The sequence below is a fragment of the Oculina patagonica genome, chromosome 2 (assembly GCF_052425735.1).
Source record: "Oculina patagonica isolate OP01 chromosome 2, crgOcupat, whole genome shotgun sequence".
NCBI classification, from domain to species: Eukaryota; Metazoa; Cnidaria; class Anthozoa; order Scleractinia; family Oculinidae; genus Oculina; species Oculina patagonica.
This window is the reverse complement of record NC_135759.1, coordinates 22,482,119-22,506,387: the sequence shown is the minus strand read 5'-3', so window position 1 is coordinate 22,506,387 and position 24,269 is coordinate 22,482,119. Positions and strand designations below refer to the sequence as shown.

Below are 24,269 nucleotides of genomic sequence, written 5' to 3'. Positions count from 1 at the left end.
ACAGGGATGGTTTAGACTGACGAAGATTTAGATGGATATTAACGACAATCTTGCAAAAAACATTTAAGGGATCGGCGACCCACGTGGCGCCTCTCTCGTAACCCAAATCGCAAATACCGAGCGCAAATCATAAATTTAAGTTTTCAATCGTTGACCATTGACTTTCTCAGATTTAAAAATGGTGGGACACAGTGAGAGTAAGCCCCGTTGAGTTGAACATCAACCACAGATGTCACCTTGCATAACTTTGCTTCGACAAAATGTCCTTCCCTTGCCTAGCTCGGCGATAAGCTTCTTCGCTCGCTTACGGTTCGAGAAAAACGTACTTCTTCACGACTGGCACTTTCTGCATCACGTCCGGGGACTTTCCCCAAAGCCAACAAAGCGTTGTTGAGAAGAAGAACTTTCAAAACGAGTTCAAAAGCTCTTCGTTCTCCGTTTGTAGCTTCGTAGCAAGTCTTCACTGTGTCACACAACGTGCATCACGCGTCCTGCGGATTTATAGTCTCAAAGTGAGCCAATCAGAGACGCTGTTATATTAGCATTGAGAAAACGCACCAATCAATTACAAGGTCTTATTCCACTTTGTTCCCAGTTCTTTCTTCTCCTGTTGCTTGGCTTTAGGAGTTTTAGGCAGGTAGAGTCGTGATGTTCTCCTGGGGGTGTTCTTTCGCGATTTCGAGCGTTTTGTTTAGTTTATTTACTTGTTCTATCTTTTTTAAAAATTTATTGTTATTTTAGTTTATTTTATCTCTTATTTTATCTCTCTCTATCTGACGGGTCCCGTTGAAAACGCATTTTTGAAAAAGAAAACATTTAGCGTTTTTTTAGAATTTTTAAAGGCTGGCAAAAGAACCCTGAAATAATGTAAAATCATAAAAATTGTGACGATCAAGTAAGATTTGTCTAGGTTATGGGCATTTTTTTTATTCCACTGTAAAAAAATTTTAATGACCTCAAACAAGTTGGCAAACCAAACAGTTGAAGTTCACTCACGGCAAGTAACATGATAATTCTTACCGTAAATTTTTCAAAATAGCGACTTCTAGCTCCTGAAACTGCCCAATGATAATTATATCCGCCTAAACTGCCACATCTAAATGTGACAGCTATTTTGGTGGTATCACTTGTAAAACTTGTGTGCATGTAAAAGATTGTAAAATCGGAGATTTACTTTAAATCTTAGCAATCAATAAAGCTGGATGGTCCTGGATGATATACGCCGAAATAGTGAGAATATCAAACAAATGATGTTATTGCAACTTGTAAAAAGCTGTCGAGTTGTTTTGCCTAATTTTCAAGCTAGCGCTAGAACACTATATTTTAAAGGTTTGTGCGAAGTTTCAGAGTGTTTCGTTCATACGGTTTAAAGAATTTTGGACGGAAAGTCAGGTTTTTTGGCCTTTAAAGGAACTCGACGCTTTGCAAACTTGCATGGCATATTAAATTATTCTGTGTTTTTAGACAAGCTTTGTTAATTTCAAATTCCGCACGATTTTCTGCCGCTTGGGAATGGCTTCGCTTTTGCCACGATGTGCAGTAACACACTTATCACAAATCGTCATTACACTTTCAAATCCAAAGCAAACCATAAAATAACCATTTACTCAGTTAGAAAAACACTGATAAGGTATAAACAGCCAGAAAAGAAACCATGATGGCTGAGACTGAGGAAGATTTAGATGGATAGTAATGACAATCTTGCAAAAAAAAAAATTAGGCCATCGGCGGCCCACGTGGCGCCTCTCTCGTGACTCAAATCACAACGAGCGCAAATCATGAATTTAAGTTTCAATCGTTGACCAATGACTTTTTCAGATTTAAAAATGGTGGGACACAGTGAGAGTAAGCCCCGTCAAGTTGAACATCAACCACAGATGTCACCTTGCATAACTTTGCTTCGACAAAATGTCCTTCCCTTGCCCAGCTCGGCGATGAAGCTTCTTCGCTTCGGTTCATGGTTCGAGAAAAACGTGTTTCTTCACGACTGACACTCTCTGCCTCAGGTCCGGGGACTTTCCCCAAAGCCAACAAAGCGTTGTTGAGAAGTAAAACTTTCAAAACGAGCTCAAAAGTCCTTCTTTCTCCGTTTGTAGCTTCGTAGCAAGTCTTCACTGTGTCGCACACGGTGCATCACGCGTCCTGCTTTTTTATAGTTTCTAAGTGAGCCAATCAGAGATGCTTTTATATTACCATCGAGAAAAAGCACAAGGTCGTATTCCAGTTTATAAAATAACTCAGATACTACGCGCGCTCTGATTGGTCAAAAACCTATGTACTATTGTACCGGTAAAGTCCCGCTTCTGTCCCGACATGGCCGCACTACGCTCGATTACGCATAAGGACGAAGAATTAACTTTAATGTATTCTTTTGGTCTATCTTATGGTTAAAACGGAGGATATATAATTATCGTAAATTATCATTATGAAAATTTACTGAGTATGAGGATGGATCACAAAATTGAATTTTCCTGCCCACAACAGTTGAGCAAAGGCACTTGAGAAAAACAAAACAAAACGCAGAGACAATGACTGAGTGAGAAGTAACAGAATAAACAAGTCCGCTTTCACTGGACTGGAAAAATGGGGATAAGTTACATTCAACATTAACTCGGAAATGTTATTTAACAGGAAATAAAACTGATCGAATTTGAACTAGAGTTATTTTGATGGCAGAACCTCACACTGAGTTCTTGTACGCGTTTAAATTATATCTTCAGTTTTACGTGCTTTCAGTGCTTTATTTCAAGTCCGTTATTTGGCGAAAACAAAAGAATACGGACTAAATAAATTCAGAACAAATTTCTAAAGAAGTGTTTGTGGAACTAACCTTTATTCTCAATACCTTCGTCAGTCTGTGAAGTTTGTAAACTTGCAAAGTTTTCGTACAGTCTTTTACCTGCTTTTACTTTCGCAGTGAATGACTCCGGCCACAATTTGCTAGTTTTCCACGCCAAAGAACTTTAAAATCGTTGAATACATTTTATACCGTGACAGTTTGTCTTTTTCCTTTCCTTTCTTATGTCGACTTTCGTAGCTTTAAAATAGCTTATAAACGTTTTTGTCGCGTCGATTTGTGGATTTTGTTTGTGGAGCTGAACCTGTGATTTATTCTTTCGGCCGCTGTGATTGGTTTACCCAAGAGAGGATTCTCTTGGTTTACCGCGTCATTCGATGAACTTGTTGAGAATAAGTTATTTGATTACGTTTTCTATAGTTATTTCATAAAAGCAATAAACCACGCTTTCTAGCTTTACACTGTCAATTTATTTAGTTTTAGGCATTTCTGGCATGATGCAAAATACGGCAATCACTACACATGTTAGTCCAGTCCCTGAACTCTCTCTTCCACAAATTTCGGTGTTGCAAGTTGAAAAAAATTGTTGCAAAAAGTAGAAAGTGTTCTCGGTTCTACTTTGTGCGACATGTTGCTGCAATTTGGAGCACTGAAATTTGTTGCGAGACAAGTTGAGCCCGCGGTAGAAATACGGGCAACAACTCGTTCAACTAGCAACGCAACAATGTTGCGCGACAAGTTGAGGGTTTTTGAATCTCGTATTTCGCCGCCTTTAGAGAGTCCTTAGGGTTAGGAATGTCACGTGCGAACAATGATGAACTGATATTCATGAGCTCAGGAATGAGGAGTAGACAAACAAAATTCCATACACCTCCCCTATAAAGTGGCTTTCGTGGTTCCAAATTGCATATGATTAAATGTAGAAGAGCTCGGGCCACGGATGGTTCGTAGAGGTTTACCGCTGAAATATCGTCGTTTTACCGGGGAAAAGATGTAACATTGGGTACTTTTTCGGTATGTATTTATAGAGTGACTATCGAAGCCTTTGAATTTGAGACGTGACTAACTTAGGTATACAAAGCAGGAGTTCCCCATGCACTAAACTAAGTACACAAAGTGATAAATGATCGTCGCAGTGAATTTCCAATTTAAGCAATTGGAATAAAGAAGGAAAAACAGGGCTTCCCGTTGAAGCCCTGAATTTTTTTCAGGCTTCTTTATTCCAATTGCTTAAATTGGAAATTCACTGCGACGATCATTAATCACTTTCATATACATCCGCAGTTCATATATGAATCATTTCATATACATTACATTAAGTACACAAAGCAGGAGTTTCTCGTGAATTTTGAAAGAGCCGATAAAACTACAGTTTAATTTGTTGACAGATAATGTCAACAAATGCGACTATCTTAAGTACACATGCCAAGTACGTGTGACCAACCTATATACATACAAAACAAACGTGACTCTGAACTAAGTACACAGAGCAGGAGTTTCTCCCGGGGAGTTTCTCGTGGATTTCCTGTCGACAGATTAAAAAACGATGTGACTATCTTAAGTACATGTACACATGTCAAGTTCATGTGGTCAAACTAAGTACACAGGAGCAGGAGTTTCTCGGGCATCAACAAATTTGATATTTTCATTTTTGAAATAAACCGTTCTCCCAAACAAATCGTTTATATTTCGAGGGTCGTGTAATAACATACAACAGGTATCTCAGTGTGCTGGCATTCATCTTCTGCGGTTTTTCAAAGGTGGGTTTGCATCTCGCTCGGCTGCAATGACATCTGAGCTAATTTGCCTTATACGCTTGTACTTTGCTAATCAGAATGTAATATGTTAGTTGGTTGCCATTGTGTTTATCCACTGGAAGCTTCTGCCCCTTAAATCTGCTGGGAAAATTCCCTTCATCAGGGAAGCTTTAGAGAGATCGCTGTATTTACGAAACATTTTAATGACCAATTCTTGTTAATGGTGCAGGGGAGTTGTGACTACATAAGTTCGCCGTCGAACATTTAAGAAACCGAGAGATTCGCCGAAGTTGTCAAAATTCTCTTCTTTGCTGTCGCCATAGTCGCTATTTCAACACAAGTCTTGTCGTTCGTCACAATTTTATTTCTTCTATGTCGATGTTAAAATCAGTGCTGCTTCGCTTCTCGGAATTTATCCTAGCAGGACTTCGGAAAAGAGTCTAAAACCAGCTTGCATTTCAAGATCTTCTAAAGTTGTTTAACAATTTTAACTCTTTTAAAGCTCAAACAAACTGTTTTCACTGCGCATGCAACCAGTATTTTCTCCAGGTAGAGAAAAATCAACTGTTTCCCGACTAGTGTAACAAAAACAGCAGAATCCCACCCTAGAGGAAAAACTGAGCAACTGAATACGACATCGGGCAGTGAAACTTGTGTGCTCGAGGGTGAAGGTTTTGTAGAAGAGGACAGTGGTTTGGCCATCAGTAAGCTACTTATGCTGTCGACTTTCTAGTCGGGATAACATCTCTATTTAGCTGTCCTTTACGGTTTAACAGTCGATTCGTTTTACAAATCCTATGCCTGAAGTACTAAGGTGAAAAAGTATCAAAATCGCATTAGTGGCATAAGTGGCGTTCACAGCCGTAGCTCAGTAATACGGTTTCCATGTTATGAAGCAACTTGGAGCCCTTCACACAGTTGGTCTTCCCTTAGCTTAGGAAAGTAATCTAGCTACTAAGCTAAACAATTAACATAAACTTCCCTTTTGCGTATAACGGACGGAGGAAACTTATCCTTATAGGCTTCATGGAAAAAGTCGATGAATTGGGACGTGAGCAGGCGGGATCGGGATAAAAACTCTCAGCTAGGCAGAATGGCGGGACAAGAGCCCAATAGGGTAGCGGGATGTGGGATTGCAAAAGCCTATTTTGGACCATCCCTTCCCTGCATTTTGGTTTCAGGATGAGACAGCGTTTTGGGCGTAACTGGCAAATATAATAAGTGCTTTTACAATACCGTGATGTTCTTTTCAGGTTCCAATCGTTCTGTATTAGCTGTGAACTGTGAGCATAAAGGTTATATGGAAAAAGCATTTTTTCCACCTTTTTTTGTAAAACAATTCCAATAATTCAGAGACAAAAAAGATATTTAACGTGTTTGAAGAAAGGTTCTTCAGAAAAAAAGAGAAGTGATTATAGGGACCCTGCTTAGCTGGCGATTTTGCTGGTGCGCGATGAAATTGAGATCCAATGTCGCCGCAGTAAATATAATTCTTTGGGTCATGACTCAAGTGGGAAGTTGGATGACCTCAGCGGTCAGTTGTTTGAATAATTCAAAACTTGATGATCTACATTCAGTTTAGGCCAACAGATTGTACGCGTTGATTCGCAACATGTGCCCGGGGGGGGGTCTCCCTGCCTTCGGGGGGCTCCCCCGGGGGTCCTTCGGCTTCAGGTTGAAGGGTGGGATTCACAGTGGTTCGGGGTTGGAATCAGTCATGGTGGGGCCTTTCGGCAGATCTTGGCTGTTATCAGTTGAGCGCTATTGAATGGACGTGGGTCCACCAGGTTGGGGGTACCTTTTGGGTATCGAAACCATCGGCAAAATGGTATTGGGTAAGGGTAGGAGCTCGGGGCGGAGCCTCCCCTTCCTTTGTTGAGTACCCCTCCGGGAACATGTGCAGCATCTTAGCGTTTAACGCAGTGGATATAAAATGTCAATTCGTTCTTTCCATCCGGTGCCTTCCCAATAGGAAAACCGTTTTCTCGTGGCTAGCCTAAGAAAACGCGTATGCAATCGCTTCCCTAACTCACGCCATAGCCAGAGAGGCCAAAAATTTTAGAAACGCCCGGAGAGATCTATTCGCTCTCCCTGAATATTTCGCTTTTGTGAAGTACAGAAAAAAAAAGTTCACTAGCGACGCTTAGGCGCCTGTTACGCTAAATGGAAACTGGGCGAAATTGCATGGGTGATTCTATTTTCGAATTTTTCCTTTTCGTGGTCTGAAAATCTCTGAAGCTAAACGGGAAGCTGTTAGCATAACTTACGTCAGTGATACCACAGTGTAGTGTGAATTCTGTATATAAAAGCAAACGAACGTTCTCAAAAGTGAACCAAATACCCTATTTTTTACTCATTTTCTCGCAGTAAAAAATTCGAAATACAAGACCTGCGAAAAAAGGTTATCAGGAAAATTATAACGACATGAAATGTATCGTATTTATTCGGTTAAGCGCCCCTGGGCGCTTTTTAAACTTTTGGATTTTAAGAGTGCGCGCTTATTAAGTTTTCCTTCCTATAGGGTGGACGCTTATTCGAGCTTGTTCGATGTCGGGCGCTTAATCGAATAAATACGGTCAAACCCTGCTAATAAAACTTTTTTTATTTCCCTATACGTGGTTATAATGTGTCCTTTGCCCTCATTTTCCTGCATTAAAGCTTCCGTGTTCATGCCAACCTCCTGTTTAAAGTTTTGGCCATTATCCTTAAAAAATATTGCTATATAAAATAAAAATATGCAGCGTCGATTCGGAAGTACCTGTTTGTTTACGCGGATCAGCATTTGGAAACTTTTCACGAAATTTAGATCCTTTCAACACGATTTTTCTGCCAAATCGCGAAATCTATTTAAACACCTCATGAAATAAATTTGTCTTGCAAAATTTGCTTCTTCCATTTTCGCGAAATCAAGTTTCCACGAAAATAAGTAACAATACAATCGAACATATCGTTTCGGGTTCGACCGTGCAAACCGTTATCACCGTTATCGTGTGGGAGGAGCGCGCGACGAGCCCAAAGAGCGTCTGCGCCGGGAGGCTAGCAGAATATCAGGTGGATCCATAACAACTGGTTGCGGATGGAATGATTTTAATAAGCAATGAACAAAAACGCTCAATTCAACTTCTGTTCAGCTTTTTTATAAGGCCGTGGTAAACAAAACACAACAGATTTGCGAACAAAAACATTTCCGCTTGACAAAGTTGGTAGCTTTTGTTAAATATTGGTTTTAAACATCGTCGCCATGTTACAGTTATATTGGTCTAATTCCAATCGTTGTCAAGGATGAATTATAATATTTACAACTGTGAAAGCTCTTTGTTAGGTAAATTAACTAACCAGAACTCTAACTTCAACACATTATCAACCACTCCACTCATAAGGATATGTATTAAACGCAGGTTCTCAGTATATCATATTCTATGCTTTGCCTTATGTCAAGGGAAGTTCATTGAGTTCCCGTTGACTCATCCGCATTCAAACCTCGAAGTGTCAGTGAACAATTTCAAATTTGGTGGCGTGAGTTTATTGACTGCGCTGACGTCATTCATTATGTGATATTGAACCCGGTTAAACAAAAGCCTGTGTTCAGCGGGAGAAAGGGAGGGGGCGCCATTTAGGTTTGTGACACGGAATAGGTTATGGTTTTTTAGGTTCTCATTCCTTAAAAAAGGGAATCCTTTTTGCCCCTTTTGCTGTTGTTATCACGGTGTGATCCTTAAATAGAGTTCCTTTAAAATGAATTGGCTAAGATAACAGCGCGTAAACGTCCAGCTAAACTGAAAAGTTATGGTTGGTCAGAACTGAACTACCCGTTAAACCGCTTTTAACGTTACAGAAAAGAAATAAGAACAAACTGTTCACATAATTCTTAGGCATTAGTTTACTTTTGAATGGGGTGTCATTTGGGGGTTTTGGGCCTACTGATCAATTTTCGATTAATTAATTTCGATCCCTAAAAAGGGTCAGGCTTTAAGGACTTTCCGGCAAATACCTATCCTATATTTACGGGAGTACCCCCCCCCCCCCCGGGTTGCCGGGTTGGTTAGTAACTATATAAACTGTCTAAGATGACTAAGATGATAATGACGCCCTTTGTATACTTTCGTCATAAACCCTATTATTAAACATAAAACAAAACACTGAGAAGTGTTGTTTATGACTTAGCAAGAAATACTTAATGCATGTTCCGCTCTGTAGCCCTTTATCCGTCTTCTCTCAAGTGAAAACATCACGCTATGAGCTGTGTTGTTGTCATTTTAGAATAAAAGCACGTTCTTTCATAAACAGGTGTAAGCGAAAGCAATCTCTTCGCCAAAATGGTCAGTCGAAATAGAGTTTTTCCATTAGAGGACGAAGAGAAGCGAGAAGAGGAAGAAAATAATTCACAAGGGCCCCAAACTGTTCCAAATGGACTAGCAAATGGCTTGCCTGTGCAGTTTTCTGCCGTTGAGTTTCGCGATCAAGTCTCAAAATCTAGCTCATCAATGGGTCAAGATCCAAATGCTTTATCACCGCAAAGTGAAAATGAATGCCGACCGCAAACACCTTCACCGAACAGTTTCATGAAAAGACGAAACAGCAATCTGGCAAACTGTGAGAAAATGCTACAAGAGATAAACGCAAACGCTGGCGATACATGTACGATAACTAGAAACGACAATTCGTACGAGGCTATTTTGGAACTTGTCTGCGAAGTGAACGACGAGACCGAAGGAGAAAGCGGAGCGAAACCTCAAAGTGAGAATGGGGAGAAGGGCAGTGGACATCTAAAGAATGACAACACCTCTCACGATTCAGATGGGATCAAAAAGCCAGAGGATCCGAACCAAGCCTTACTACAGTATTTTGCCAAGCTGTCGAGTTCTCCTGATGTGGATGATTCGTTGGACTTGGAGCATATTCAATCCTTGTTACGTGAAGGGGCTTCTGTGAACACGAGTGACCGGTTTGGTCAGACTTTACTCCATGAGGTGTCCAGAACTTGGGGAACAGATGTTGCGCAGTTTTTCATCAACCAAGGTGAGGCGTTCAGCCAGATTCATCCTACTCTTTCGATAAAATAATCACTCTCCTTATTGAACGCTATCTTACAAAAATCGTGTAATCCTGGTTAGGTGAATGTCATTATTTACTACAAGTACGTACTTTGGTTATCAGATATTTTGCCCCTTACCTTCCAATTTTCAAATCTGCTCAACCCTGGCCCTGAATATTCAACTCATACTTTTAACCCCTCAACTACCGTCACACATTCAAACAGTCATACAGTACAAAAAATCTTTAGTTTTCTCGGTTTTTATAAGTTACTGAACTTTGGAGAAAGTCATTATCTCTCGACTTATGTAATTCAGCTCAAAATTTGCCATTTCGTGCCACCATCGTTTTGACGAAAACTAACTGCACATTTCCGTTTGTGGAGAGCCATGATATTAAATGTTGTAAAATATTGAAAAAACAAAATGAAATAAACTAGTTAATCAAATAAAATAAGTTAAGGAGCAGTGCTTCTTTTATCTGATGCTGGTTGTTTCTTGTGTTATTTCAATTAAAATAAATTATTTTTTTAAAAAAATTGAACTTTGTTGTTTTTGCTGACAAAAGGATTAATGTTTTGATGATAATTGGTCGTCTAGGTGCAGATATCAACAAAGCGGATGATTATGGTCGAACACCGTTACACGTGGCTGCCTCAGCTGATTATCCAGAGATGGTCAGATTCCTTATTGATAATGGCGCTGACTTCCACTTGACGACCAAAGGAGAGATACAAACACCACTTCACTTTGCTTCGAGAAACGAGGCATCGCAGTGCCTTAAGATACTCCTTGCCTATGGAGCAGGCCTCGAGGTTCGGGATTATAAACAGCGTACTCCGCTACAGGTAATTTGAAAAGTGTTTTAAACTTGATTTTGTTCTTCTTTTTTTCAGTTTTTATCTCGCTATTTCTATCAACTTCAGATTTATTCAGATTTCGAGTAGACTCTTGAGCTAGAGATATCAGATCGAAGAAGCAAAAGAGCTTTACGAGGCCTATATGAATGTGGCAATAATATCATATTAAGTTTATATATTTTACTTAGTATTCAAATTCTCGAAGTTGACGCGAGCAGATAATCAATCATGTACCCGTAGGTTGCAAGAGGCAGCATCGTTGATATAATACTCCAAACACGAGATAGGGAGAGTGCTTCGTCACATTTGCGTAGCAACAGGGTTGATCAGGGGGCGGTGCGGTAAATCGATGATTATTAAAAAAGTATATTGAATTAGTTTCTGCTGTAGTAAATATCTAAAACTTGTCAACCTCACCGGATTGATAACACCTACCTCGACTTTTATATTTTGGTCGATATTGCAAATTCCTTTCTTCCAGCTATTGCTGTTAAATAACTTTCTATCAGAAGGAGTCGAAGTCGGAGTTATTGGCATGCATTATTTGTTAAATTGATAACCATTTTTCCATTCTTATCAGTCTTCCCACTATAGCGCAAAACTGAGGTAAAGTCGAATCCCGTGACTCAACCTTCAAGGGAAAACGAAAAAGGTTCGAAATATCGGGGTTCGGTTATTGGGGTATTGTAAGAAAATGACCTGAAGGGGAATCAGAAAAGCTTGAGTTAGCGGGAGTTCGAGTTACTGAGGGTTCGAGTTATCGGGATTCAACTGTATGTAAAACGCTTAGCTGCAATTGGGGCTACGTCACATCTTTTCTGGGAACTGTAGGAACCGCAAAATGTGCTCTTTTTAGCAAAATTGCTTCCGGAAATTTGAGTACGAAATCCTCTAAAAAACCTGAACGTCCCTTTGGCTGAGGAAGGCAGGCAGTAACACTTAAAAAAAAAAAAAAAAAAAAACAACGAAGGGCCAAGAAGGCTTGAAGGACCAAAGCCAAGTTCCACGTTCTGAAAATATCCCAGATAGCTTGCGTGCAGACCTCTTCTATTTCCTTCCTGGGTCGGGAAAAGGGACTTTTCCCTCACATTATTCCCTTTAAGTATATACCGGCACGAAAGTGAATAGTGCTTTTTTGCGCCCGTGGTTAACCGGAGGTGATTAGAAAGTACTATTCACCTCCGAGCAGCTAAAGAGAAACAAACTGCCTTCGCGCGTCGCTTTGTTTACCAAAAGTGATGTTTTGGTCCGCTAGTTATTCAACTTGTGTGGTATATACTAAAACAATTATTCACCTCAGTGTCGGTGAATGTGGTGGATATTTACCACTATTCATGATCAACTCCACTTCGGTGAATAATTGTTAATTAATTCCCGACGCAGGAAGGAAGTTAACCTGAGAGCAGGCGTTCTTTTTCGCCTGATCGCAGGTTAGAATGATGTAGGTGACGTCTGTACACGGCTACTCCTAGTTCCCAACATGAAAGGTTGGAAATGCGTCAGTGAAAGCAGCAAATGATCTTTGGGTTTTCTTCACAGCTCGCAGCTGAATCTAATAGTGCCGAGTGTGCTAGAATTTTGTTGGAGGCGGGCGCTTCTGCTGGGACAAGGGATGACAGCGGAATGGCAGCACTTACGGTGATGATCACAAAAATGCCTAGTGTGGTGAGTGAGGAAAACACTAAAAAGACGGATAGAAATTCAATGTGGCTTGTCTGAGTAATCGAAGAAAATAAGAAATAACACGTAGCCGCGTGCCAAGTTGCCTTTGCTTGTTGTCAAACTTGTTTCGAGTTTCGTTCTTTGACGCCTATACCAACTAAATGAATACAATAATTGGTACTCTTTGAGTGGGGTGTCATTTCATCAAAGTTTTAGCTCCCTACGCAGAATGGATTTTTTCCCGGCGGCCCTTTTCTATTAAGTTATTTCCTCTTTGCATGTTTTCGTAAGAGCACCGCAAAAACCATAAGGAGTTGGAGTAATTCTTCTCTCACTTTACATAAGGATTTTACGTTCTTTAATTGTGTATCATTCATAGCCTAGTATTTAGGTTTCCCGGCCCTTCTCGTTAACATCTGACTTCACGAATGTATAAAGCGCCACTTTGGTCCCAAGATCTTGCGCACCTTTCGCGCGCTCACCAAAGAGAGGAAGCCCAGGGGACTGGGCTTTATAGGCTTTTACTAATAAATACCCACTTCCTTACATTTTAGGCACTTCGAGCTCTAGACCAGTTCCACATCACAGACAGATCACACCGCAAGCAGAGATATTATCTGAACTTCTTGGAGCAGTGCGATGCGGATACCAAACGTCACACAATGTACACATCACCTTTGCAAGCAGTTGTGGAAATGAGCTGCTTCGAGCTCATCATGCACCCGATATTCCAACGGCTGATCGAAGTGAAATGGGGATTTTTCGGCATGAGAGCGTGGCAGGGAATCTTCCTGAACGTCTTACTTGCTCTTGCTTACACTGCGCTTGGATTAACGCACCCCCAGGACGTGCATGATTACTATTACCCCCTAGACAAGAACGGCTGGAGAATACCCCTAGAGGCTGCCGTTGTCTTTTTAACGTTCAACGAAATCCGAAAGGAGATCAAAGAGATTTATCAGTCCAGAGAAGAGAACAAAAAGTTTATTCGCTGGAGGAAGAAAGAGATCAAGCGCGATTTGGAATTCTGTCATCCAAGATGGACTCAAGAAAAGACATTTGTTAAGCAACAGGTTCGCCAGATCAAAGAACGCAAGAAGACATACTTCCAAGACAAGTGGAATTATCTAGACTGGGTAGCATATCTTATGCTTATAATCGTGATTATTCTCCACATTATCAATGTCGTCGTCGAAAGCGATCTATACAATGGTATCTTCGTACGGATCTTTGCTTGTACTATAATCATAGTCTGGGTCCGCCTCCTCAAGTTTGCCAGACCTTTCCCCAGCCAAGGTCCATTTGTTGTTATCCTGGACAACATCGTTGGGGACACTTTGAGATGGGGCTTTGTCATCGGCATGTTTTACATCCCTTATGCGGCTGCCTTTTGGATGTTGTTTAGCGACCGTTCTGGTCGACCTGTTAAGGGTTACGACAACGTGGGTCACTTGGTTTATACAGTCATGCGCTACCCACTCGTAGACAATTACAGTTTCGATGAACTGGAGGAACAGTTTCCAGTCATGTCTCGTGTTCTGTGTGGATCGTTTCTCATACTCGCGGCAATTGTTCTGATGAACTTGTACATTGCGCTGCTGTCGAACACGTTCCAACGTGTTTATGACAACGCACGCGCCACGGCTGCCATGCAGCGTGCGCGCCTGTTGCAAGACCTAGAGTCCGATGCCTCTTACAGGAAGGTGGCGCGCTACAGAGAACACATCCGCACTAAGTGCAGTCCAGAGGGCAACGACTATCTGGTCATCATATCTGATGAAGAGGATCAAAATAGGAAGCAGAAAGAGAAGATTGCTTTGGTCCACAACATTGTCAGTGATCGTCTTGGTGGCAAAAAGTTTGGAAAAGTACAGAAAAGCGAGTTTGACACGGTGCTGGAAGACATCGAGCTCTTGAAACATTCACAGAGTAACATGCAAAAATCCATGGATCGTCTTCACGTTCGGTTGGAAGAGATTGGAAGTCTTAATGCCATCATCTATGAAGAAATTGCAAAGCTAGTAAGGCATGGAGAAGAACAGATGTCAGCGATAACTGGTATCAATACGAACGTGACAAACTTTAAGACTGACATGGAGGAAAAGGTTGGAAGTCTTGCGCGCGGCATCGATTCAGGACTTGAAAATCTCGAGACGGAGGCTAAATTAAGAAACAGCGCCTTAGAGAGCAACTTTTGCGCAAGGTTTGATCAATTGCAAATCGAGTTCAAAGACGTTGACGCGAGATACGATCAGTATGAACAGTACATTACGGCTAGAGTTGAAGAACTGGAAGCGTTTATAGTCAGTTCCGAAGATGACAAAAGCAAAGAGGGCCTCAAGGAGAAAAAAGAAAGAAGACCGAGTCCGAGACCCAAATCTAAATCGAGCGGCCTGGGTGGGTTTCAGATCGTTGAGGCAAACAGAGAAGTGGTGAAAGCGGCAGGGATATCCACGCATAAAAGCACTGGCGCCGAAGAAAAGGCCCCTGATTTGGAAAGTATTGAAGGAGATTCGACAATTACCAGGCAGCGCAAAAGAACAATCGACATGTCTGGTCAAAGGGCCCGAGAAGAGTATATCGCCAGGTTGAAAGAAAATTTGGCAAAGGCTGCTGAAGAGGCCGCTGATCATGAAGAGCACGAAACAGATCACGGCAAAGTTGACTAAGTTATATATATAGCAAGTAATATAATGTAAATGCATTCGCTATTACAACTCGGCTCTTATCAAACCGAGTAAGGACGTTGCCTTTTTGGGTAATGCCGTTCGCAACGCAACAAATTCGTGATTTTACAAACATCCACTTTTCCCGTGTTCATTGAGTCAGCCGTAAGCGCAGCTCACGGAAATTTTTTAAGGCACATCTCTACAAGTGTACCCACACAGGGCAGAATGTTTCTGCCTAAAATTATATCCATTACAAAGGTCGCAGAAATAATCTTTTTCTATTGAAATTTCACGGGCGTCTTGGTTGCTTTCGCGCGTGAAAATAATCATTTTTAGACTTTTTAAAGTTTTAAAAACGGATGAATTAGAATTACGTGTTTTGTAACCATTCGACCAAGACAAGGTGGAGCGGGGTTTTTGGAAGGAGTATCAAGGACATGAGATTATTTCACCCCACAAAAGAAAATGATATATATCCAGTATATCATCGTCTTTAATCCACTCGAAGTCCAGGCTAATAAGTAGACAAATAACAGCCACTTTTCCCGGTAGTCCATCGAGCGAAAAGCGAAATTATAAAAATCGCGAGTAGAAAATGGCCGCGCCAAACCTTCCGGGAAGACGTGCGTCCATTCCACAGATTTTGCGTGGCCAATTTTCCACATGCGCTTTGTTTTTTTCGTTACACGAGAGACGAAAAAGGGACTACTTGCAGTCTAGCTAACGAGGGACGCTACTACAAAAAAAAAAACCAAAAAAACACCAAACCAAAAAAACCCAAAAATAATAAAATAAAGTACTTTTCATACAGTGTTATGTATAGAAAAGACAGAAGAAAATACAGTACTATATTAATTTTGTGACCCCCAATGCCAACATAAAAATTCTCGTTCGGGATATCGTAAGAAATCACTCACGCGTTGTAAATAATCAGATTATTTTATTCCCATATAAAATGCATAACAGCATTTGTATAAACAGAGGTCCGGCATTTTATACTAAGCTGGCGAAGAGAAAGATCCTCTGAAAGAATCCCATCAAAGTGAAAGTTAAATACCCCCGTAAAAAAAACATTCAAAGTGCAATCCTTGTCATCAAAAACAATCTGAAACAATCAAGTGTTCGACAGCACAAGCATTGCTCATAACACGTGCTGGGAATCTTGTTGCTATAGCCTGACGCCTGAAATTTGATGGGTTTGTCTCAGAGGATTTTCTGTTTTTAAGCTACCTGAAGTAAATAATTGCTACTAAACAGCCACGATGTGAAACTTAACTATCAAGTTATAATGGCTGAATAAATTCATCTCTCAACAGCAAAATATGTTTTTGTGCTTTACCAGTATATATCAACACTTTATTCACTTTTACTCAATATTCTCCACGCATATAACAACACGGATAAAACTACGAGCGCAAAATCATTGCCGATAGTCGCAAGTAAAAATACTTCTCCCCGCATCCCCCCCCCCCTCGACCCAGCCCAACTTAGGCATTTACACTCTCTCCATATCCTTTTTCAAAGGCCGTGTACAAAATCACGCAAAATAGGGCTTTGTTGTAGTAAATGCTTGCTGCCCTAGATTCAAATATAGTATTTTGATAGCATTGGGATCTGTGTGACTTGACTTGACTTGACCAGTAATAGCGAATGTGGAATCCTTGAGTTAACTGCATTGCATATTATGATAATTCATCTCTTGATCACGATAATTAGCCCACTTGAAGCTTCCTAGCTTTTAAGAGAAGCACTGAGAAATTTATGGTGCATCAATAAAAAAAACCCTTAGTCGAAGAGTTCATAGTCTCTTCGCATGTCTGCTTTGGCAGTAAAGGATAACCGCTTAAAGGCGACGTTACACGTGATGATTTTCAACGACGATTTTCAATGCAACGTTGCATGTTGCGCTTGTACGAAATCACTACAACAGTTAAGGCATCAGTGTTTCAGGTTTTTGAATTACTTTCAAAAAACTGCAACGTGTTGCCGCAACAAACTGCTTTGCCGCAAAAATGTGGCGTTAAAATTTGCCTCGTGCAACATGCATTATACTAATCGCTGTTTAAAGATCTCGTTAAAAATCGTCTTGTTTGCATCGCCTTTTTTCTTGGCAGTTTATAATAAAGAGTTGTTCAATGTTTCTTCTTTTTTCGTTTGCCTAATGTATGCATAACATCCCCCAACATGTCTTTCACTTCTCCTATCTGATTGTGAAACTGCGCCGTCAGGGCTCGTTGCTGTTGTTCCAATTTCTTCAAATCTTCACGCAGTTTGTGGATATCATTGGTCGAAGCAGTGCCTTTCCTTTTCCGTTCATTATCTTGCTCGTTTATGTGCAAGTAAATGTGATCGACCTGCTCCTTAATTTGATGCGTCATTCTTTGTAAATCTTTCTCCTCCCCCTCTGACGAATCATCATCGTAGTATAGTTCCTCAGGGTTACAGCGCGTGTAGATGTAATTCGTGAACGCGCGCCGTTTGGCAATCGACAAGTTTTTCTCCAAAGTCAGTATGGTACTGGCTTGTTGCATGACGGCGTTCGCCTTGACATTGTCATAAACCCTTTGAAAAGTGTCCGACATCAGGGCGATAAAAAGATTCAAGCATATCACCCCTGAGAGTGCAATGTACGTGCCACAAAGTACCTTAGCCATGATTGGTTTTTCTTTGGAGAGCCCATCATAGTTGTACTCATCCACAACAGTCATCCTAAACATGCTGTAGAGTAGATCTGTAATGGCGGAGTAACCCTCGACCTCATGTTTGCTGAACACCATCCAAAAAGACGCCGCGTACGGAATGTAAAATGTAAAGAACAGAAACCCGAATTTGAGCACGTCATAGATCACGTGACCAAGCATGACTACAAAGGGTCCCAGGGCGGTGAATGCGCGCGCATATTTCATGAGACGAATCCAGAGTACCACAAGTGTTGCAGACAGAACATTCACGTGCGTGGACAATGCCAGCGAGTCGCCATGGAAATAGGCTATCAAATTCGTTGCTATGGTAGCAAGAATCATGAAATAAGCCAGCCAGTCGACAAAGTTCCAGGCATCTTTAAGGTAAGAAGGCTCTTGATGATGTAACGAGTCAATCTCCTGCATCAAGTACAACCTCTCCCCAGGCCACCTCGGATGACAGAACTCCAAATCGCTGCGCAGTTTCTCTTCCCGCCATTTTACCCAAAGTCTGTGTTCTCTTTTCGACGAGAAGTATTCCATGATTTCTTGCCTGATGAAGTTCAGCGTCATCAAAACGGCTATGATGCTCAGCACAAGCCTCCACCACTTCTCTTCGATAGGATTATAAAGTTCATTTGCCTTATTTGGTATGGTGACGCCGAGTATAGTCCAGACTAACACGAAAAACAGATTTGTTATGACTTGGATCCAGGCGCCTCGCCTTCCAAAGTAATTCCACTTGACCGCGATTAGTCTTTGTATGACTGGGTGCATAATCAAATCGAACTGCTTGAGTTGCACAATGACCTCCAGTGCTGTCTTGGCGCATCCGCTGCTCATGCAGCTCGGTACTGGGGGCTCAAGGTAGTTTAGGTAGAAGTATTGTTTTCTGTTTGCTCGGTCAGTGGAGTAGAACTGATTTAGTGATTCTTTAGCCTACAAGGTAAAAAAAATAATCTTAAACATCGAGCTATACTTAAGGTATTTGTCTTATGAACTTTCATAAGACAAAGTATTGTACTTTCAAAACTATAATCACGGTCACCATCGTACAACTTACTTGTTCTTGAAGAGACCAAAATTATTACAAACTTTACTTCTTCGTTAAGGGTACCTAAGCATACTATTGACATTCGGGTTTATCTTTTCTATTTCCTTATTCCTTATTCTATTTCCTTTCCTTATTTCTATTTCCACGGACACCATACGGGCAACTTACTCGTTCTCGAAGAGACCAAAGTTATTACAAACTTTACTTCTTCGTTAAGGGTACCTACACATACTACTGACATTCGGGTTTATCTTTTCTATTTTCTTATTAACACAGTTTGACTGTCGAGGGAATTAAGGTAGAAAGGTAATTCTTTACGTGACTGGTGGCTCACAAATACCAGCGCTTAACTTCAGTTTCTGTAGCATGAAACCACTAGGAGTCCTAGCAGTATTGCTACTCTCCCCCCCCCCCCCCCCCTGGATGGAATGCTAGTCCAACGCAGGTTACTCCCAGCCAGAATTAAAATTCTGTCAGGTTGCTCTAGTGGACCTAGCAGTTCGCGGGAACCCATTTATACTTCTGGGTGAAGAAGGGCATTACGACGGTGTGTCTTACCCAAGAAGGCAACACTTTGTCCCCCGACAGGACTGTAGAAAGGATGTTGTTTCACAGTTAACGTTAATTTCGCCTACCACACTTGGCATTTTGCTGATCATCATGACAAGAGCTGTCATGCCGCTGTCATCAGCCACACTGGCTTCCGCTGCCCGCTCAATCAGAAACCTCGCAGTTTCAGAACGATCCAACTCCGCGGCAACCTGAATGGGCAGTACATAACAAGTTACCTTGGAATAATTTATCTTTTTTGTGTGGTTAATGAAGTAAAAACTCCTGACCGACTGCTTTTGAAAACCTTATTCTATCTTTTCCAGTACAAGAAATTATATTTTAAAAAGTGGCTCGGCTGGCAAGTTATTGAAACGACTGACGACTCTACCTGCAGTTATACGTTAAAGTGTAAATGGTAAGTGAAATTATTATATAATCTGTCTTTCGTTTTTTTATTTTTTTTGGTTTATGTTTAAGCAACTGCCCTACCGGATTGGTTCATGTCAAGCTAAAGGTAACGTACAATGGTGATCGGGTCTTTAATATCTACATTCTACTGGTCTCTTGCGTTTTCACCTTCCCAAACGATTTTCTAATACCGTGACCATGTTCTCAATACCTAGTGAGTAAGCTAGCTACATACAGGACTCAAGTACATAAACCGAAAGTTTCTTTCTTCGAATTTTGATCTTGACCCGTGTCATCTAGCTAGTCATATAGGACTTTCGGCGTGAAATTCAAGATGGGGCATCAAAGCAACTGGGCCATGGACCATCGAATTTGCAAGAAGGGTATTTATATGGAAACGAAATTTAGCACGAATGCACTTTGGCTACTGTTTTCATTAGTCTCGTAGATTTGTAAAAAAAAAAGATACAGCTTACGGCTGTGCCTTTTTGTTGAGCACAAACAGCCAAACCTGAAGAGGCGTTCTCTTTTTGAAATCCTGATCTGTTATATCACCGCCACATTTCATCAGCATCTTCAGTGAGTTACTTGCGTCGTTTCGTGCAGCGAAGTGTATGGGTGTCTGAAGCTCCTTGCCTGTCTTGGCGTGGAGGTCTGCCCCTCGCTGTACCAGGAACTGCACCATTTCTGGATAATCCACTGCAGCCGCCACGTGCAGCGGGGTGCGGCCGTATTTGTCAGCCTGATTGACAGATGCTCCTGTGGAAGATAAAAGGACCATTAGGTATATTTAACAATTTTTCCACGAGTGCGCGTTGGATATGAGGCGGTAGATAGCCAACGAGGCGCGTAACGCCGAATTGGCTATAACGATCTCATATCCAACAAGTGCGAGTGGCAATGATGAGCACATATACCATTGCCTGTTAACCAATCTAAACTCAGGAATTGCAATATACAATTGCTAGTTTTTAATAAACCATAAGAGTCCGCGGCGTAATGTGGGGCGTCTAGCATGCGATCGGCACTTCCTTACCCCTTTATGGCATCATTGGAAAAGCAAGCTTGTGTGTTCGTATGCTATATATAGCGCGTCAGGTCAGAGGATGTTGGATAACTCCACCCCAGTGTACAAAAAGGTCCCCAAGAAGCGACTGAATTGTTGACAAAACGCTTGAGACTATGCCTTTAACCTGTGATTGACTACCATCCCGCTGTCTAAAGGGAATAGAGCACTCCTTGCTACTTAATGCTGCAAAACTGGCAGAGGGCTGGGCACCCGGCCGAAACATGGGCCGTACACTGCAAGTAGTCAGATCCTTTCTCATCCAGATTCGCAGTCTTCATATACCCCAGTGACTAATAAACCCTTTGATTTTCACTGCATTTATGAGCCAACCAGATGATTTTTTTACGGTTTTGCACGAGTCTATCAGAAACTTACCAAGCAAAACAAATAAAGTAACCAGGCGGTTTTTGCATTAAATGACACGCACTTAAAATGACTATAAACATTTTTTCATTGTTTTCATTTCTAATAGAGAACTCAATAATCAGCAGCCAGGCGAAATTAAAGACTGAACGGTTGACTAATGAAACGAACCGACGAGATACTGACTCTCTTAACCATTAGAGGACCTTAACAGTGTAAACAACTTGTATACAACACTCGTTATACGTGTGTTTTGTCATTAGTTATATCTGATGATTGTTATCTTTTTTCGGTGCCAAAAAGTGCATCCGTACGGCTACTAGGCTCGACAAAGAAAATCTTGAACTGAGATACCAAAAGAGGTACATATTTTTGAACAAAAACCGCATAAGAATTTGTGGAGAGAGAAAATGTCTCTTTATATTAATAAGGAGCTGTTAAAGCTGAATTCGTGTAGCAGTATATGAAGCTCTCTGTTAAAATATTTTCTTGGCATCTTCAGTTTTATCAGGTTGACGTTAATAAACTTGAGTCACTAACAGCCACACCTCTTTTCACATAATGAATATTAAAAAAACAAATGAAGAAGTAGCGTCTTAAGTCAAGTTATTCCAAAACCTGATCATTGTGAATTTTATAAACTATCTTTCGTTTCTTATTGAAATATTTTGTTTTCTTTCGAAGAACAGAGTCTTGTGAAACGTTTTGTAATCTCGGATTCTTTACCGAGCTCTAGAAAAATGTTCGTGAGAACGAAGACATCTGGCGTCGCAAGCAAATTATGTTTTCATCCCATCGTAAAATTACTAATTTGTTTTTCAAGACTATTATGTGTTTTCGTTTAGCTGGCTGCCTTTACATGATTAATTTAGTCTTGCTTGAGATTAAAATTTAGTTAGGAAATGGGAAATAAGGTGAAAAAATTAAGATCACTAAAAAAGCAATAAAAACATCGCAATAAATATTTACTTAAGAACGCACCCGATAAAATTTTTTAATCAAACTACAGACCTCTTATACCACTAAAATAAAATAAAAATCTAAATTCTTGCACAGTTCAAATCGCGCCTAAAGGCAAGTGAAATGATGGCTTTTATATCGAGCGAATCTCAGCCTGAGTATTACAATAAAAAAGGTCATTAAAAGCTAGACTAAGACAATGTACGCAAGTCATATACAGTTTGTATCGGAACATCTGCCCCACTGTGAACTTTTCGATAAGCTTCGAAATTATAAAGTTCTTTTATTTCTACAGAGCGGTTCTGCGCTTGGTTTAACGTATCAAAAATGCTAGCTAATCCTGTATTAAATGTTGATTTTTATTTTCTTTTACACAATTAATGTAAAATCGTTTTGGCGGCCTTCAGACCAACTGAAATGCCACAACACATTTTTTCAATAGCTTGCTGCTCGACGCTTATTAAAAACAGTTGGCGGTAATGGTTTTCATATCCTTCTATTTTTTAGTTTATCTTGTTGCTTAATTCCATTTCCATTTCAATAAATGATTAAAATCAAGATAAGGAATGAAAGACGTGACTAGCTTTTAAAGCGTCAGAATCGTTGTTTTTATTTACAATATTATATTGTAATTTTACTGACCCATTTGATATCAATACATTTGTGAAAAATAACCTTTGTGCACTAACTATAGCAATTTTTGCATAAAACTAGAATATCCTTGATACTTACTGTCATAATTTGATATACTACAACAGGTCACAACACCATTTTCCGTTTGAACTCTCACTAGAATTCGAAAGAATCACCAGCAATAGGAAATTTGTGATCTTATTGCGACTAAACAGAAACAAATCCCATTTTTAGCGTTTGACTTTATTCTAAACCACTGGTTATCAGATCTAACGATATTTGCAAAACCAATTATTCTTGTAATAAAATTTGTGAATTTGCACTGAATTGTCTAGAGATATATACGCAGATCCGATCTAGATGGCTACTCTTAAGATTTTTTCGCGTCATGCGCTTTTAGTCGGTGGCCTATTTCATGTGCCGAATTCGAGACACTTCTCCCTTACCTCGCTCAAGTAGTAGCTTAGCAACCGACGTATCCCACTGCCTTGCCGCCTCGTGCATTAGTGTCTGCCCGTGACGATCCGCCGTGTTGACGCACGCACCGTTCTCAATAAGCGTTTCCACAAACTCCAAGTCAATCACTTCCTCTTCGCGGGTTGATGCGGCCAGCTTGGCAAAATAATACAACAAAGCTCTGCTAGGCGAGCTTACTGCACTGACTCCACCGTCTTTTCTGTGTCTCTCCTGGATTGAAGTTATTTCCACTAGCTCTTCTAAGTCGCTTAACTGCGCCGCATTCATGCGGTGATGGTTTACTCTCATACTTTCGCGAATAGTCGGGAAGTCGATCCGCGCTTTTTGATAGTCGCGCCATGCTAAAATATCGGCCCTTCTTCTAGCGTACTTCTTCCATTTTGATACATTCACCTTCGCCTGCCCTACAGATTTTAACGGAGACACTATGCGTATTTTTTTCTGAGCGCTAGGGCTTTCTGTTTCCTCGCTGTTCATGGACGTAGAAGCTGCGGCTACCGCTCCGGCTTGTGCTCCCTTGTTTTCCTCAACAATGCCATCTTCCTCAGTCGTCAGGTGAACAGGAATCACTTTGTTCTTATTTATCTTTCCATTTGCCGTCATTTTATCGCTTGAAGCCAATTTGAACAGCGTCTATGCTAATGAACTTGGTCAATTCTCGTTCTTGGCTTTCAGTTCATGTTGCTGTTTCAATATTTTTTCAAACATGACTCTACTTCACGGTTGCTGGGTAAAGCTGCCACCAGCGCAGAGCTATGTCAATTGACACAACCACTGTTTATGCTCTCATCTTGAAAAACCAAAAAATACAAATAGAAATTAATACTAACACGCCAGATGCTAGCTTGTATAAAGATATCACCGAGGTTATAACGATACAAAAACACAGAAAAAAAAACAGCGCTGTATGATCACAGTACAGTAGTTAATACAACTCAGTTTGACTTACTTCTATGTTATGACAACACATTTATATTCGATGTGTTTCCATGCTCTGGCTACACACACCTAAAACAAATGCCCGCCGCTTTGTGTCTCGTTGTCTGCGACTTCGATCGCGGAATGGAAATTCCTCGTTGGGGAGATAATTTTAAATGAACTGTAATCTTTTGGGCGATAATTCAACCATGCGCATACAAGCCGGTGTTTGTTTATCTCACCGAAATGAACTCTTCCAATCGATTGGTTTAATAAGTGCCACCTACTGTTCGCAAACACTAATATTAAAAAGATCTTGTAAAAAGAAATTCGCGCTTTCGTCTCGGAGACAGCTAACACCTAACGATGTATAAGA

The 24,269-nt window shown here is 40.7% G+C and overlaps 3 protein-coding genes across 4 annotated transcripts in view; 1 reads left to right on the top strand and 2 right to left on the bottom strand.

The window, feature by feature from the left end:
* The window catches only part of LOC144643563 (nuclear receptor-binding factor 2-like), a 130,544-nt gene that overhangs the window by 50,209 nt on the left and 56,066 nt on the right, over nt 1-24,269 (bottom strand).
* LOC144641860 (uncharacterized) lies at nt 8,784-15,505 on the top strand. Its single transcript, XM_078500877.1, has 4 exons — nt 8,784-9,573; nt 10,188-10,435; nt 11,987-12,112; nt 12,664-15,505. Exons 1-4 carry the CDS (start codon nt 8,871-8,873, stop codon nt 14,776-14,778), a joined length of 3,192 nt encoding a protein of 1,063 aa, XP_078357003.1. The 5' UTR covers nt 8,784-8,870; the 3' UTR covers nt 14,779-15,505.
* Nucleotides 15,586-24,157, bottom strand: LOC144643489 (uncharacterized). 2 transcript variants are annotated; one of them, XR_013568912.1, is made up of 6 exons: nt 23,925-24,157; nt 22,945-23,765; nt 19,985-20,232; nt 19,149-19,274; nt 16,312-18,398; nt 15,586-16,278 (listed from the first exon to the last, which is right to left on the bottom strand). XR_013568912.1 is itself a non-coding variant. In XM_078502752.1 (5 exons), exons 2-5 carry the CDS (start codon nt 23,576-23,578, stop codon nt 16,911-16,913), a joined length of 2,496 nt encoding a protein of 831 aa, XP_078358878.1. In that variant the 5' UTR covers nt 23,579-23,765; nt 23,925-24,157; the 3' UTR covers nt 15,586-16,910. The 2 variants fall into 2 exon arrangements, 1 of the variants encoding a protein (XP_078358878.1); XM_078502752.1 differs by having other exon boundaries at nt 15,586-18,398.

Coding starts and splice junctions, on each gene's coding strand:
- LOC144641860 (XM_078500877.1), top strand. CDS start 8,871: ATGGTCAGTCGAAATAGAGTTTTTCCATTAGAGGACGAAGAGAAGCGA. Junction 9,574..10,187: donor GCAGTTTTTCATCAACCAAG/GTGAGGCGTTCA, acceptor TTGGTCGTCTAG/GTGCAGATATCAACAAAGCG. Junction 12,113..12,663: donor TCACAAAAATGCCTAGTGTG/GTGAGTGAGGAA, acceptor CTTACATTTTAG/GCACTTCGAGCTCTAGACCA.
- LOC144643489 (XM_078502752.1), bottom strand. CDS start 23,578: ATGACGGCAAATGGAAAGATAAATAAGAACAAAGTGATTCCTGTTCAC. Junction 20,233..22,944: donor TAAGCTACTACTTGAGCGAG/GTAAGGGAGAAG, acceptor TATCTTCCACAG/GAGCATCTGTCAATCAGGCT. Junction 18,399..19,148: donor TCAGCAAAATGCCAAGTGTG/GTAGGCGAAATT, acceptor TTTACCTTGTAG/GCTAAAGAATCACTAAATCA.